Source organism: Penicillium canescens, assembly GCF_028828765.1.
Source record: "Penicillium canescens strain IBT 15451 chromosome Unknown utg000006l_segment0_segment0, whole genome shotgun sequence".
NCBI lineage: Eukaryota > Fungi > Ascomycota > Eurotiomycetes > Eurotiales > Aspergillaceae > Penicillium > Penicillium canescens.
This window is the reverse complement of record NW_026703968.1, coordinates 1,879,234-1,893,836: the sequence shown is the minus strand read 5'-3', so window position 1 is coordinate 1,893,836 and position 14,603 is coordinate 1,879,234. Positions and strand designations below refer to the sequence as shown.

General features: G+C 49.3%; 6 protein-coding genes across 6 annotated transcripts; 5 read left to right on the top strand and 1 right to left on the bottom strand.

Moving 5' to 3' along the window:
* Positions 1–1,003: 1,003 nt before the first annotated feature.
* Positions 1,004–3,753, bottom strand: N7446_009687 (phosphatidylinositol 3-kinase VPS34; the record flags this gene model as incomplete). The annotated part of the gene is made up of 2 exons (XM_058518432.1): positions 1,004–3,644; positions 3,695–3,753. The coding sequence occupies 2 exons, from the start codon at positions 3,751–3,753 to the stop codon at positions 1,004–1,006; spliced, it is 2,700 nt and encodes an 899-aa protein (XP_058369220.1).
* Positions 3,754–3,888: 135 nt separating this feature from the next.
* N7446_009686 (non-structural maintenance of chromosomes element 4 family protein) lies at positions 3,889–5,523 on the top strand. Its single transcript, XM_058518431.1, has 3 exons — positions 3,889–4,313; positions 4,370–5,209; positions 5,264–5,523. The coding sequence occupies exons 1-3, from the start codon at positions 4,007–4,009 to the stop codon at positions 5,440–5,442; spliced, it is 1,326 nt and encodes a 441-aa protein (XP_058369219.1). The 5' UTR covers positions 3,889–4,006; the 3' UTR covers positions 5,443–5,523.
* A 276-nt stretch (positions 5,524–5,799) lies between these two features.
* Positions 5,800–6,769, top strand: N7446_009685 (uncharacterized protein; the record flags this gene model as incomplete). Its single annotated transcript, XM_058518430.1, has 2 exons — positions 5,800–5,929; positions 6,084–6,769. The coding sequence occupies 2 exons, from the start codon at positions 5,800–5,802 to the stop codon at positions 6,767–6,769; spliced, it is 816 nt and encodes a 271-aa protein (XP_058369218.1).
* A 1,449-nt stretch (positions 6,770–8,218) lies between these two features.
* Positions 8,219–9,111, top strand: N7446_009684 (MARVEL domain-containing protein). The gene is made up of 5 exons (XM_058518429.1): positions 8,219–8,293; positions 8,362–8,533; positions 8,609–8,793; positions 8,851–8,897; positions 8,956–9,111. The coding sequence occupies exons 1-5, from the start codon at positions 8,231–8,233 to the stop codon at positions 8,987–8,989; spliced, it is 501 nt and encodes a 166-aa protein (XP_058369217.1). The 5' UTR covers positions 8,219–8,230; the 3' UTR covers positions 8,990–9,111.
* A 452-nt stretch (positions 9,112–9,563) lies between these two features.
* Positions 9,564–11,861, top strand: N7446_009683 (LCCL domain-containing protein). The gene is made up of 2 exons (XM_058518428.1): positions 9,564–10,292; positions 10,352–11,861. Exons 1-2 carry the CDS (start codon positions 9,790–9,792, stop codon positions 11,829–11,831), a joined length of 1,983 nt encoding a protein of 660 aa, XP_058369216.1. The 5' UTR covers positions 9,564–9,789; the 3' UTR covers positions 11,832–11,861.
* Positions 11,862–12,292: 431 nt separating this feature from the next.
* N7446_009682 (Zn(II)2Cys6 transcription factor) lies at positions 12,293–14,570 on the top strand (the record flags this gene model as incomplete). Its single annotated transcript, XM_058518427.1, has 6 exons — positions 12,293–12,372; positions 12,498–13,263; positions 13,355–13,408; positions 13,461–14,121; positions 14,185–14,373; positions 14,425–14,570. 6 exons carry the CDS (start codon positions 12,293–12,295, stop codon positions 14,568–14,570), a joined length of 1,896 nt encoding a protein of 631 aa, XP_058369215.1.
* Between the last annotated feature and the right edge of the window lie 33 nt (positions 14,571–14,603).

Genomic DNA, 14,603 nt, shown 5'->3' with positions numbered 1-14,603 from the left:
GAGGAGGCTAGATCACGGGTAGTGCCGCGTGAATTAGGAAGTTAATCGTTGCTTAGGGGGTAGTCAGGTCTGGGCTAGAGCTTGGTGGAATATTGTGCTTGATCATGGGACATGAGTATTATTTTTGGAAATTCTGAGACTTATGCTTGCTCTTTTATTTTAATACGGTTTAGTTGCTACCGCTTTAGGTGGCGTTCAATCGCTCCTTAGTCGAGGTAGAGTAAGAAGGTTACTTGTAACGTTAGTATGAAGACAGGAGGTATACTTCCCCCCATACAAACCTATTTCTTCAACGTAATCCACCTTCAATTTCCCGACCCCTTCAGTCTGAGAGTAGCCACTAAGATCGCCGTCTCGTATAGTTCTATATTGATGTCAGTCTGACCAGACACCGGGGCTTACTTACTCACCTACCGTGATCCAGACTAGGGGAGAACAGCATAAAATCCGTGCAATGCACATCTTTTCGTCAATCGATCTATACATCATAACAGAATTATTGCGCATCGGCAGTGTACTTCAACGGAGTGCGGCGGCTTCCGCAAAACGTAATATCTGTGACTAACAGTCTTCCTATTCGGGACAACCTCGGGAGGCTTGGCCAGTTAGGGTATTTGCAGGCTATGAACTATGGCCTCTCGTATATCCCTCTCCAGTTTCCGTATGTCACCTGCTCTATAATATGGAAGTTTAGCCCTGGGTCTCGTAAGGAAAAGTCTAGACCTTTGACTAGGGCCATCGTGAAGAAAACTAGCTTTTTGTTTTCTAGCTGATTGCGACTAAATGATAAATTATTGCTTGGGTATCCTGGTTTGTAAATGCACCGTGTTGCGCCATGTTACATAAAAAGGAAAATTCACCAGCCCGCATAACTCCATATGCATCTCAACGCTGTCCGCTTGGAAAGCAACGGTGTAAACCAGGCAAGATCAGCGGAATGGGCTTTCCGAAAACCTGTCACAGGTATCTATTAGAGACAAAATTGAAGATCATAGATGTGAGTCTACGCCCGCCAGCCTTGCACAAAGTCATGCAGACGGTCAATGACAACGCCGAAGATGGCGTTCACGCTATCAGCGATGAGTTGTTCGAAGTGACGAATGGCCTCTTCCTCCGTCATCTCGAGGTGAAAACGCTCCTTGACTTTCAAGACGGCCTTGTCGGGCTCAACTCGAATATCCGGGATGTTGGCATCGACCATCAGACTGAACAAGTTCAGGATCAGGTTGGCAGATTTGCGTAGGGTAGTGTAAGCAGTGTAGCAGTATTGTTTGAACTGCAGGTAGTGCGGCGAAGATGTACCGCCCATGCCCTCAACCATTTCTTTGCAAAGTTTCATCATAGGTGCGAAAGGCTTTGGGTCGCGGCCGAGAATGAAACCAAAGTCGGCGTGGAAGAAATGACCATCTGGTGCAAGAAGTAGGTTCTCGAGATGACGATCGCCAACGCCAAGTAGGTACGTTATGACACAATATCCGGCACATGATTTGATATATGTATCCATAGTCTCCTTGCGAACGCCCAAGTGCTCGTTCTCATCCGGGTTGTTGATTTTCAAGTAAGCGAGAATGGATTTGTACTTAGAGGATGCCGCAGAGAGAGAAATGGAGGGGATGAATTGTACCGCACCGGCTGTCGGACTGGTGGCAAGGATGCGATAAGGGGTCAACTTCAGATCGAGGTTTTCTTTTTGCAGAAGACGGTCCATCAAGATAATGATCTGGATGACCAATTGATCCTGGCGAAGATCATCGCCGACTTTGAAGAGCATAGGATAACGAAGACCATCCGAAGTTTTAAACGTCATAAGCAAAGGGGAAAGCGTGGACTTGAAGACGTTAGATTCCTCGGGGTAGCATCCAACAACTGAAACCTCAGGATTCAATGGTAATGGCAATGGGGGATCGATAGTGATCAGGTCATTCTCAGGATCACGAATGAACTTTTTCAACATGTCGATCTTAACAGGTCTGTTCTCCCGCGAAAGTCGGACATCTTTGGCAACCTTCGAAAGAACGGTCACCATTTCCGCTTGACGCAGTAGTGTCTTTTTGTGCTCTGGATGAACTCTCTCTAGTTCGGCCATGAAGTAGTATGCAACCCGTACGAACAGCTGACGTTGAGCGGGAAGAATGTTTGAGCCGGCATCATCGATCTCCACTGTTAGATACCAGAACAGGTAGTTACCAAGTTTGAAGTTATTGGCCGCTCGCGAAATCAGGAAGTTGGCAAGTGAGAAGTCGTGATCAGCATCTTCCGCTTTGTACTCGGGAGATTCCTCATACTTCAAAGCCTGCACTAGCTGAAGTAGATATAGAAGTAGCTCTTCATCATCAGCCTTTCGGAGTGTTTCAACAGCATATGATCGAACATCAGGATGATCAAAAGTGGGCCCGAGGATTTCCAGAGCATCATCAACATCAATCTCGGTCCACTTCGGAAGAATTTCGATGGCTTGCCGCGACTCCCCAACGTCTCTCCAGTTGACTGACTTGACGAATTTGGTTAAAGCTTTCTTCTCGCGCGTAAGATGGTATCGGAATCTCCACACAAGATCCTTCTCCTCGGCTGTGAGCTCCTGTGTGGGTTCATACGAGATGATCATGCTGAGGTCGTCCCTAATCTTGGGGTTCGGCTTCAGGTCTCGATCCAGGATGCCCGTCCGATGACTACGAATCAGACGTCGGTGCTTGTCCTCACAGGGATTCGCGACTTGACCACACTCCGGATCATATATTCGAATGACACTGTAAGGGTCAGCGCGTTGAATACCAGGTCCGAAATGGACCTCCGGGACAGGCTTCAGAGTCGAATTGGGATGGGAAGGTCCGTTCTGAGGATAAGATGAAATTGGCGGAGGAGGGTATTCATGATCAGCCCAGACGATCGGGTGATCGAAGCGTGGAAATTCGACGTAAATATCGAAATATTCTTCATCGGGCTTTTCCTCGTCAGAATCGTCGTTCCTGTCTTGTCTTTTGGGATCCTTCTTCATAAGAGCCTCAAGTTCAAGAGCACGTTTTTGAGCCGCATCTTCCGCATTAAGCTTCAGCTTCTCTAGCTCACGGAAAAGTAGTTGATCCATCCAGTCAACACGTGGGATCTCGCCCATTTCGTGTTTCTTGATCAGGACTTCGACTCGTTCTAGCTCTTTCTCTTCAGCTGACGGCTCAGAAGGATCGCGGGCTCTCATTTTCCGGCGCTTGGGCGCTGGAGTGAACGGGGTAGACGTAAAGACATCGCCATCTGCTTCCCGTCGAAGATAGACCTTGCACTTTTGTTTCCCCATTTTCAGCTTCCCATCTTTGTCGAACAGTGGGATCGTGGTACCGCCAAACGGGACATGGCGTACACCATCAGCAGCCAATGGCGACAGATCCCATAGCGTTATCGCCAGCTGAGAGTTGCGTTGGGCGTCCTTAATGGACATGGGCATCTTCAACCATTCATTCCATACTCGTTGGGTTTTGAAGGACTTGTATTTGGTCTGCATTGGCACACCCATAGGCTTTGAGTCCGACCATATCTGAACCGTTGCGTATAAGTCGGAGGCGGGGTCCTGATTGGAAGCGATAAACTGCAGTTCGGGGTTCTCGTTGAGGACTGAATCCAGGATCTTTTTCTGCTTTCCCTCCAACGAGCCACTGCGAGCTTGTTAATATGTGAACCATTCAAACAGCAGGAAGTAGCATACATCTTGACATGAATTGGAATATCCACGTCAGTGGATATGGCAAAGGTGAAGGCCTCCATCTTGCATCTGGAGACAGCAAGTGGGTGCGTCATGGTAGATAAGATCCGCGGGGAGACGACGGGTCACGTGATGGAACGCGACGCGCCTCGCCAAAGTCAATGGTCGCGACCTTATCATTTCCAAGTGTTTGAAGGCTTTGATATTGTCGTCAGAATACCGTGATCTTCATTCATAATTTACATCGAGCCTCATAATCCCTCTCTACTTTTTTTCTTTGTCATCTCATTTGGTACTATAGAGTGCTGATTGAGTATGGCTCGTTTTGCTCTACATCGGGACGAAGCAACTTCTCTCACGCCTAATCCACCTTCATCACCAACATCAGCCTCGGACAAAGAAAATCGGCGACAAAGTACCAACAAGCGGACGCAAGCCGCGATGGCACCCTCGCGTCTGAGCAAACGACCTCGACTCACAGACCGCGATTCTAATATTCAGTCGCGAGGACCCCCGCCATCTCAACGCAACGGGGATACCAGATACTATGATCCAGATCAAGATGCCGACGAACGGCGACGCGTGCGGAGAGAGCTGAGGGATTTAAACAGAGCACTGAACGGTAAGCTTTATCTGATCCCTGACTCGAGGCAAGGTATTCTGACCCGTTCTACATAGACTCACGAGGCGAGTTCATGCAATCTGGAAATGACGGTCTTTTCAAGACGGTTGAAAAGGCAAATGAGATTTTCGTCCAAGTGAAGCAGACCTCTGACGCTACGATCGATTCTCGCCTCCTGGTTAACGCTGCAGACCTATCGCACAAGAAAACCGCCCAGCTTGCCCTTGGCGACGCCTCCGCTGGAATCGACGTCGATGAGTTTGTCTCGAAGTGTATATCATTCATGCGCCGCGAACCTACCAGCGAAACGAGTACACCACGCGGGACGCAAGGGCGTCGAGGACGACCTCGCCAAAGCCAGCGCGACCCATATGCGAGCGATGAAGACGAAGGCGATGCAATGAACTGGGACTACCTGGGTCAGATGGCCTGCTTCCCACATAATGCCAGGCCAGTCGTGTCAGGGTGGTTATTGGGCCCGCTCTCGGTGCAGAAACGTGTGCGTGCAATAACCCAGCGTCAAGCACGAGAAGCGATCGATCCGGAATTGGCAGTGAAACCCACAGAATTGCAACAGCATGATCTCGGTCAGCAGGATAGCGTCAATCTGACAACGACATGTTCATATATCAACAAGCTGCTAGGAGACACCCAGCAAGAACGTGAAAGGGAAGCCGAGAGAAAGCTGACGGATGTCGGAAATCCCACCGAGGACCAGATCCAACTGGTGTTCGACGAGTGTGGTATTGCTGACGACGGCGGAATCCCCTTGTTCGCCTTCTGCATCGACCCAGATTCATTTGGACAAAGTGTCGAAAACCTGTTCTACGTGAGTTTCTTGGTTCGTGATGGGACCGTCGGTATATCCACAGATAGTCGCCAGTTGCCGACGCTTCGTGAGTGGCCTTGCTTGTAGAACCATGTGATGAGAAACTAACCCAGCTCGATAGACCCCGCGAAACCCTATGCGCCTAGTGAAGCCCAAAGGCATGGAATTCAAAAACACCAGGCTGTGTTCAGCTTGGATTACGAAACGTGGGAACAACTCATCAAGGTGTTTAATATCAAGAAGCCAATCATCCCTCATCGCGAAGAGATCGAGGGAGAAACCGGCATGAGCTGGGTCTAGGCACGAGCAATGATCTCATGAGTTAGAATTTGTTGATACCCCTTTTTGCGTTCTATAGACCAATGCATTAATCAAGTGAACATAAATATGAAATAATCCAATATAAAATTAGTAATCAGTTGCTGAACAATTCGACCTGGCGGGCTCCCAAGTGGAGCCTTGGCAAATAAGTTGACATAACGTCATCATTGAGGTCTGGCCACAGCTTGCCTCGTACTTTTTATACATCTTACCATTTCTCTGATCAGTATTTTACATCCGAGATCTACTCTCTACGAAGACATCACTGAGACACCAACGCCAGGGAGCAAAGCTCTCGAGCTAAGAAAGCAGAACCCCACGCGCATACAGTTCATAATGCCGCAGCTCTTCCCAGCCAATCCAGCAGCGACTATGGTGATCCGCCATGTGACGCCAGACATAGTTACAATGAGCCTGCCATTCGCGCGATTCGGCCGCCTGCAATTCGGCGGACGAGGCACACTGGGTAAGTTCACCCTTGCAGAACCAGCGCTCCTGCCCCCACACACATACCACATCCAGACCCGGGAGATAGACACGAGCAAGAGTGGACCATTTCAAAGCACAGGCACAGTATGTCTCGATCAAAGATCAGCGGCTAACAACTCCTTACCTATTAGTCAAGCTCTCCACCGGTTCCCTCGCAGTCTTCTCGCCCGTCAGCCTCACACCCGAAGTCCGCGAGACAGTCGAATCCCTCGGTGGCAATGTGAAGTACATTGCCGCCCCAGACCTCGAGCACCACCTCCACCTCACCCCCTGGAAGAAGGCATACCCGCAAGCGGAGATCCTAGCACCAGAAGGCCTCTTCGAGAAGCGCCAGTCGAACCCCGAGTACACGGATACCGAGTTCCAGCATATCTTCAAGAAGGAGGATAAGCTGCCGCGGTCTATCTCGAATGAGTTCGATGCGGAGTTTGACACCGAGTATGTGCACGGCCATGGCTCGCGCGAGCTGGTGTTTTTGCATAAGCCTTCGCGCACGGTCATCGAGGCCGATATGCTGTTTAACTTGCCTGCCACTGAGCAGTACTCGAAGATTCCTGAGGGGCCGAAGTTGAATTTTTTAACCAAGTTGTTGTTGCCGTTGATGTCTACTGCGCCGCCTGCTACTTGGCAGAGACGGTTTGCTTGGTATATTCTTTCTTCGAAGAACCGGCCTGCTTTCAATGAGTCTGTAAGGCGTATTGAGAAGTGGGATTTTGATCGCTTGATTCCGTGTCATGGTGATACTATCGAGACTGGTGCCAAGGGTGTGTGGCGCGATGTCATGGCATGGCATTTGCCCGATCAGAAGAATGTCTAAGGTTTTCTATTAGTTTGTGTTGCGAAGTGATGATGTTAGTTTGACTCAGGTGTGGGGGATGTCATTATGCGTGGGCGGTCTGTACTAATTTTCTTTCTAATTTTTTCGAGGGACCTTGCAGGCAGCATCATTCTGATGATCTTCTCTCTTGGCTTCTCCATTGTGGGGATACCTTTCCTGCTGCGGCCGTTGCTATTCATAGTAATAAACTTTCAAGCGTACATTCAAAATTTGAATCGAGTCTGCATGTTTCTAATATCATTCTGTGCCTACCTCTCTAGAGTATGTCTGCCTAGAGCCTCGACACATTTGGATCCGTATGCCGAGCGTAGCTAGAAAGAACGGCTAATCGGCATAACAGTCCTATCTCAATCAAATCCTAAGTAATATTCAGTAATAGCTCCGGACCATAACCATGTGAAGAACATCATACTGTAATATGGAGATCGCCCCCACGTCATAGGGCTGAAAGTTGAAGGTCATATGACCTAATATAAGTTAATGTCGTCAGAGGTGCAAGGTCTCGAAACCGGATACAGTACCCTCAAGTACAAACTAACAGCAAGAAACCACTGTAATTACCGAAGGAACGTCTATGTACCTGTCAAAGGCTGCAACGATCGCCCAAGTGGAACCCGACCCAAACCCTGGACCAAATCAGGACTATCACCAATAGCACAATGATCGGCAGTGTTTTGTGTTTTGTTTTGGGCTGCCCATCCCACCCTTAAAGCGAGAGAAAAAAAGCCACTGACAGAATGCCACACCCCTGCTCATCTCGTATGCCAGCTCATATCCCATACACAGATACACTCCGTCATCCTGTCGGGTGGAAGGCTGGTCCTGGGGAAGACAGGGATGCCCAGCATAGCCTGCCAAGAGTCTGAAGGGCGATGCATACAGTACAGAGTATGTAGTCTAAGCCGTACAGTGGGCACCCTCCTTGCGGATCGTTAGACTCGTTAGACTGCTACATGTATTTTCAGCCACAGTCCGCAGCGGTCAGTCCACAGGTCTGGAAATTGGTTGGGCACGTTTTCACGATATGTTTGTTTGGACCAATGACCTCAGGTTGAGCGTGTCTCTATCTGGTATTGATCTGACATCACAGCCTTGGATCGGCTCTACACTAGGTCGTGCCTGAAGCTGTGCTTTTTTTTAGGTACTTTTTGGGTTTACTTTATTGGGTTTTTTTTGTTGCGCTTTTTTTTTTTTTTTTTTTTTTTTTACACCTTTGGCCCTTGCTTTAAAGACGCTGTCTCTCTCCCTCTTTCTGGGAGTTTGCTTGTCTGTGCGACACCCTCGTGAACGCGTTATATAGCTTCTCGGTTTCCCCCACATACTTCTCTGCCCACGCTACAGTTGTCAGAGCTTGACACATTACAACCCTTGATTCGATCATATCATATCATATTTACTGATCCTAAGATCTTCATCGCACGCTTTGCTTGACAGCTCATCATGCCTGTCATCTCCCGCCTCGTGTCTATCATCCTCCGCGTCGCGGAAATTGCATTTGCGGCTGTATATACCCCTAACTCTTCCCCCAACCATATAACCATCTCTGAAAAATCATAACTAACATTCTTCAGGTTGTCGCCGGCATAATCGGCCACTACCTCGCCGACCTCAACAACTCCAATGCTGATGTCGACTGGTGGCCCCAGTCGCGATGGATCTACACCGAAGTAATCGCCGGCTTATCCATACTCTTAGGCCTGATATGGCTGATCCCATTCTCATCCGGCTTCTTCTCTTGGCCTTGTATGTGCTTCCTACCATAGTTTAATTGCTATGCAACACCCATCATCTTGAGGTCTGATACTAATGAAATATTAGTGGATGTCCTCATTTCATTCGCCTGGTTCGCTGCCTTCGGTGTCCTCGTCGATACGCTCCGTCACTTGCCTTGCGGCAGTATCTGGTCCTGGCACTTTAGGGGTCAGCAGATGTGTGGACGTTGGAAGGCAGCCGAGGCTTTCAGCTTCCTTTCTGCTATTATCTGGTTGGTTTCTGGGCTTGTGGTGAGTATTTGCGTTCTATATCTTCTATTAAACAGTGGATGCTAACAATCAATCCAGGGTATCTGGTTTACCTTCCGTGTTCGCCCTTCTACCACTGATGGAACGTAAGTGGATTCATGTCTTTCACTGGTGTGCCTATACCAGTACTAACATATCCAATAGTCGCCGCCGTCGCTGGGGTCGCTCTGCCGTCTAATTAAACTCGCATGAGATATGAGGTCTGCGCACAGTCATTACAAGAAATGCTTTCTCTATTTGGTTGGATGCGCCAGATGCCATTGAACATCGCGATTTCCATCATTTTATGATATCCTTGCTTTTCCTTTCTCGTCGTGTTCTCCCTCATGATTTGAAGGCCAACGAATTACGACTTATGTTGATACCCGGGGTGGACTGATATTTTTTTTGGTGCTTTGCACATTTGGTTTTTGATCTCTCTTTTAAAATCTATCTACAATGCACAATCTTTATCTTTTGACCAGCTTCCTTTGGTAGCTTTGGATTTGATTAGATACGATGTCTGCCAATCATATTGTGGTCTTGTTGGCTGTTGACTTTGCAGGGTTGCCACGATGTGTTAAAAGTTTATTGGGGTTCGATACGAGGTTATTACGAGATGTTTGGAAGGATATACTTCGCGTATGATGATATAAAGTCTGCGAGAAATTGTTTGGGTATCAAGGTAAATGCCCAGCCTATGCGGCTTGTTGGACCTTGGATTTGAGTTCAATCCTAATTTTGGGAATGGTCTGTCCTTTGTGTACCGCTTTCCACAGTTTATCTACAGGCAAAGTACTAATGTTTGCGACTAAGCTTACAATGAATATCTCTCATAGGTTACCTGGGATCTATGGAGGATGTCCATGTGGTGAAGGGCCATCCTGATCGGATGACTAAAAGCCAAGAAATCGGACCCAACTCCGACAAAATGAGACAGGGGAATTCCACACGTTCTGGCTGTTTTGATGTTTGAACACTAAGAAAAATAGACTCATAATGCAGTCGCAACCAGAGCCTGACTACTCTGATAGAGCCGGGGCAGGCGAGGCAATTGCAACTGCACTGGAGTCTCCCTTACAGGAGATCGGACCATTCAAAGACGAACATGACGCACGCGACAGCGAGGAGTTGAGCCTCGATTTAGAATTGGGCGACATCCCACTCCTGCCCGCCGATCGCCAAGGCATGGAAATACCGACGGGAAAAGGCGCGTACGATCCATCATTTTCTTGTACGCCCTCGGGGTTTTGCGCCTGGCTCCGCGGCCCGAAGCCACCGCATGTGTATCACATCAACCCTTGGTTCCCACGGTTACAGGCTGCGCCGGGGCTTCTGATAGATCGCAAATTTCCGAAAAGAGGTTCGAAGATCGCGTTGCTTTTTGGTGGGCTTGCTTTTTGGATTGTTGTGTTCTTTTTCTCGCTCAAGGCCTCTATTGCTGGTCAGGATGTTTTGGGGTATGGGCAGCCTGTTAAGCTGTCGTGTCACCATCGGCTATGGTGTGTTTCTATTCTTATTTGTTGAGTGAGATTGGTTTGTGTGGCTTACCTTGATATAGGAATAATGCTACAAATTGTGGCATGAATGGGGACCTTTGTCGTCCTTTTGAGGATCAGTCTTTCGCTTTCCGCTGTCCCTCGGGTTGTGCGCAGGCTATTCTCTTGGAGCCATATGTTGTCGGTGCGGAGGAGTATAACTACCGCCCGTTGGTCATTGGTGGCATGCCTTTCAAGCTGGATGGCCACAATAGTGGCATCTACCGTGGCGACTCGTCGATTTGCGCGTCGGCTCTGCATGCTGGTGTCATCGATGATGCGACTGGTGGATGTGGTATCCTGCACCGCACCGGCGAGCAGCGGAATTTCCGGTCGGTGGTCCAGAATGGCATCGAGAGTATCAACTTTCTTTCGAGCTTCCCAATGTCGTTCCGGCTCACTAGGGAGGCAACCTCGTCAGGCTCAAGCGAGGCAAAGCTGGTAAAGTGCTCGGATGTTCGCTGGTCGCTGTTCGCCTTCACACTGATCTGGACTACTCTCTTGTCATTGGTTGTGACTTCTGCCCCGGCCTTCTACTGCGCGATCTATTTCATTGTATGGTTTGAAGTCGCCATGGCATCCGACCCGCCCTCGAACGGGAGCTTATACGACCTGATATCAATCGGGCTCGGTCGTTTCCTACCGGGCGCATTTGTGGGCTTCGTGATCTATCACTTCTGCGTTCGACACACCTTGCGCAATCTAGATGCGCACTGGGACAAGACCGTCCTATGGCTGGGTGGCTGCTGGGTCGGTGCCTTGAACACCGACACCTTCGACAGGATTCCCATCTCCCGCCTGACACCCCACGATATCCAGCAACAGCCAGGCGCACTGACTGCCCTGATCATCATCGTTGGATCCCTCGTCGCGATCGCCTTCGGCCAAGCGCATTGTTTCCGTCGCGAAGGCCGCTTCTTCCCCACCCTAAGCATCTATGGCGTCCTCGCCGCAGTTATCCTCATGCTCGTTGCCGTCCCGCACATGAACCTACGCATCCATCATTACATCCTTTCCCTCGTTTTCCTCCCTGGCACAACTCTTCAAACCCGTCCTAGTCTTCTATACCAGGGTATCCTCGTCGGCCTGTTCATCAACGGCATCGCCCGCTGGGGCTTCGACTCCATCCTCCAGACCCCAGGCGCCCTCCTCGACGGCGCAAAATTGGGTACTATCCCACCGAAAATCTATCCCCCATCCATTGTCGACCAAAACAGCCTTGTGTTCGCATTCCCGGATATCGAATCCAATGCCGACGGTCTCAGCGTTCTGGTGAATGACGTCGAGCGCTTCCAAGCGTTCCGCTCTAAAGATGGTGAGCCAATGCCTGACTTTTCTTGGTCTCGCTCCTATCCAAATGAGTTGGAATACTTCCGTTTTGGTTATGTTCATACGAATGCCTTGGGTGGCCTTTGGTACGAGGACTTTTCGCCGCCGGCTGTGTGGAATGCTGATGGGGTCTTTTCTTTCCCTGACCCTGAGATTCCTGAACCTGAGGAGTAGCGCTTTGGTTTTGGGATGCCTTGCACATAGACTTTTTTTATCGTTTAGCGACACTTGCCTACCTGACATTGTTATTATCCTTATATTTTGGACTCTTCACTTAGACATCGTAGTATTCGTGGAACTTCAGTCAAACACGGTCACCTGCCTGGTTGTCTCTCCTTGCTTTTGATAATTTTTCGAAATCGCAAATGTGGGATCGGCATCCAACTGGAAATTCAATGGCATAGCAGTCAATTCCATACCAATAGGAGTGCAAATCCCTGACAAAATGCGGTCGATACCTTCGATTTGCTTGTTTTACGGGGAACCAAGCAGACCCCGTCATTGCTCCAACACACATCAAGTGGGCCATCTCCACAACTCCAACCCTCGAGACGGGGGAACCACCATCACTTCCCTGCAACCGGAAGCCCGAAAGCTCCCTTGACTCACATGGACACACAGAAACAGACACAAGCATGGCAACAGAATCCGCCTCCGCAAAACGCGCACGCACACGCAAGTCGCGAGGCCGCGGCCTACGCACAACAAATGGATGGTAAGCCAGCCTCTACCAGAGACAATCCCCACTCCTCAGGTGCTCAACCCCCGTGCCGTGCCCGAGATACTGTACATGTTAATTGCCCAGTGTGCGGTATTGTATTAATGCAAATGCGCTCACAGTTTTACATGTCGCAAGCGTCACATCAAATGCGATGAGGTGAGACCGATTTGTGGGGCTTGTGGAAAGAATAATCGCTCGTGTGATTATGCAACGACGCCTGTCCCTCGTCGCAATTTCTTGGATACTGTTATTGATGGGTCAATTTCGCCCTCTCGATCGAGGGTGCAGAGTGCACAGAGTCGTGCGAGGCAGGATACACAAAGTCCGCTGCGTAGTGGTGGGGATTTGTCCCCCCGGACATTACCTCCACAGGAGCTACAGCCTCAGGAGGCAACATCTCAGGAACTGTCTGCTCCCCAGGCACCAACTCCCCATGCAAGGCATGGCCACCTGGCGGGTGTTGACTTGACTACCCACCAAAGTCCTGTCGCACTGTATCCAAACGACCTTTCTCCTTCAAATGCCTCGTACATCTTACAGTCCGTGACCGGGTCATTCTCCTCTCCTGGACCAACTGTGAATGCGGCAGCGAGTTGGTGGTTTGATCTGTTGGCAAACGATGCTGCCAGATATCACCAGCAAGTACCAGCTATACCGACTGGATATGGGAATGACAATCTCCCATTTGAGTGCCCGCAAACTGGTGATCAAGTAGAGATCACTTCCCTGCAACGAGCTACACAAGTACTTGACCTCCCTCGTGTAAATGGGATTGTGGGCCAGGGCTCCATTGTTTCACCTTCGCAGTCCAGCAATGCGGGTGAAGAGGAGCACATCTGGCAGTCCCGCGAGCCGATTGAGCTTCTGCCTCGGGGAAAATTTTCTGTTTGAACATTTTGTACAACATGTTAGTCAATGGGTAGGTGGTAACTTCTTGCGAATCTTAACTTATCTGCTATTCTAACTCAACTATTAGATCGATCTGTTTGACCCGACCAGCCAATTCTCCACGCTCGTTGCACATCTGGCAGTAAGTCGACCATGATTTTCAAAAGAGTGATAGACTGAATCCCGATCACTAGATACGGAATGCCGGACTATTAAACGCCATTCTCGCCCTAGCCTGTCGACATCTGTCCCTAAATCCCCGCCTGGATAATGAGGATCTACCAAACAAAGAAGCAGCCCTCCAATACTACTACCAAACCCTCCACTATGTGCAGAGAGCAATGCAGAAATCCAGTTACATGACTAGTTGGGAACTCCTCTCAACAGCCCTTATTATCTCAGCATATGAAATGCTAGACAATTCCTCCAACGATTGGGAACGACATCTCGAAGGTGTATTCCTAATTCAAAGATCTCAAGTCATCCACGGCGAATCAGGCGGATTACAAGCCGCTGTCTGGTGGGCATGGCTCTGCCAGGATGTCTGGGCTGCTTTCCGAGAGAAGCGCAAGACTTTGACGTTCTGGACTCCTCATAAGCCCCTCTCGGCATTGTCACCACACGAACTGGCTGCGCGCGCCGTGTATATCACTGCTAAAGTAATCAATTATTGTGCTGAGGAGGGCCCACATGTTGAAGGATATATTCAGCGTCGGCTGGATAAGGCTAAGTATCTTCGAGATATGCTTGATGACTGGCGGGATCATTTGACCATTGAGTTCTCGCCTTTGCCTACCAGCTCTCGTGAGAAGACGGGGAGTTTCCGTCCTGTCTGGATTCGCCCGCCTGCATTCGGTATGTATTGACCTTGGAGATATCTGCCTCACTATTAGCTCTCGAAGCTAACCTTCTTTATAGCTGTTGCCATGCAGTTTTATTCTGCTGCGCGTATTCTCTTGATCGCCCACGAACCAAGTCTTGGAGGGCTCACACAATATCTGGAGCGACAGATTATCGTCCAGCGTTGTGTGGAGAGGATTTGTGGTATTGCTATGACTTTGAAAGACGACGCCTCTAGTCTCATGTCATCACAAGCTTTATTCATTGGTATGTCCATCCCAGTACGGGCAGAAAGATCGAACGCTAATCTTAACGCAGCTGGAATATTTACACAAGAACCCCACGCCCGAGAGGCTATATTAGAACTACTGGAATCATGCAGGAAAAGAACCGGCTGGCCGGTTCGGTCCTTAGGAGATGAGCTACAGCAAATCTGGGGTCTGCACGAACCTACAAGGTCTTAGGGTTAACGTTATAATGATACTCAACTCATTCCT

Bases quoted from the DNA above. Each gene is read 5' to 3' on its own strand.
- N7446_009683 (XM_058518428.1), top strand. From the start codon at position 9,790: ATGCAGTCGCAACCAGAGCCTGACTACTCTGATAGAGCCGGGGCAGGC. The intron at 10,293-10,351 runs GTGTGTTTCTAT...ACCTTGATATAG, and splicing joins TCGTGTCACCATCGGCTATG to GAATAATGCTACAAATTGTG.
- N7446_009684 (XM_058518429.1), top strand. From the start codon at position 8,231: ATGCCTGTCATCTCCCGCCTCGTGTCTATCATCCTCCGCGTCGCGGAA. The intron at 8,794-8,850 runs GTGAGTATTTGC...CAATCAATCCAG, and splicing joins GGTTGGTTTCTGGGCTTGTG to GGTATCTGGTTTACCTTCCG. The intron at 8,898-8,955 runs GTAAGTGGATTC...CATATCCAATAG, and splicing joins CCTTCTACCACTGATGGAAC to TCGCCGCCGTCGCTGGGGTC.
- N7446_009686 (XM_058518431.1), top strand. From the start codon at position 4,007: ATGGCTCGTTTTGCTCTACATCGGGACGAAGCAACTTCTCTCACGCCT. The intron at 4,314-4,369 runs GTAAGCTTTATC...CGTTCTACATAG, and splicing joins TTTAAACAGAGCACTGAACG to ACTCACGAGGCGAGTTCATG. The intron at 5,210-5,263 runs GTGAGTGGCCTT...CCAGCTCGATAG, and splicing joins TCGCCAGTTGCCGACGCTTC to ACCCCGCGAAACCCTATGCG.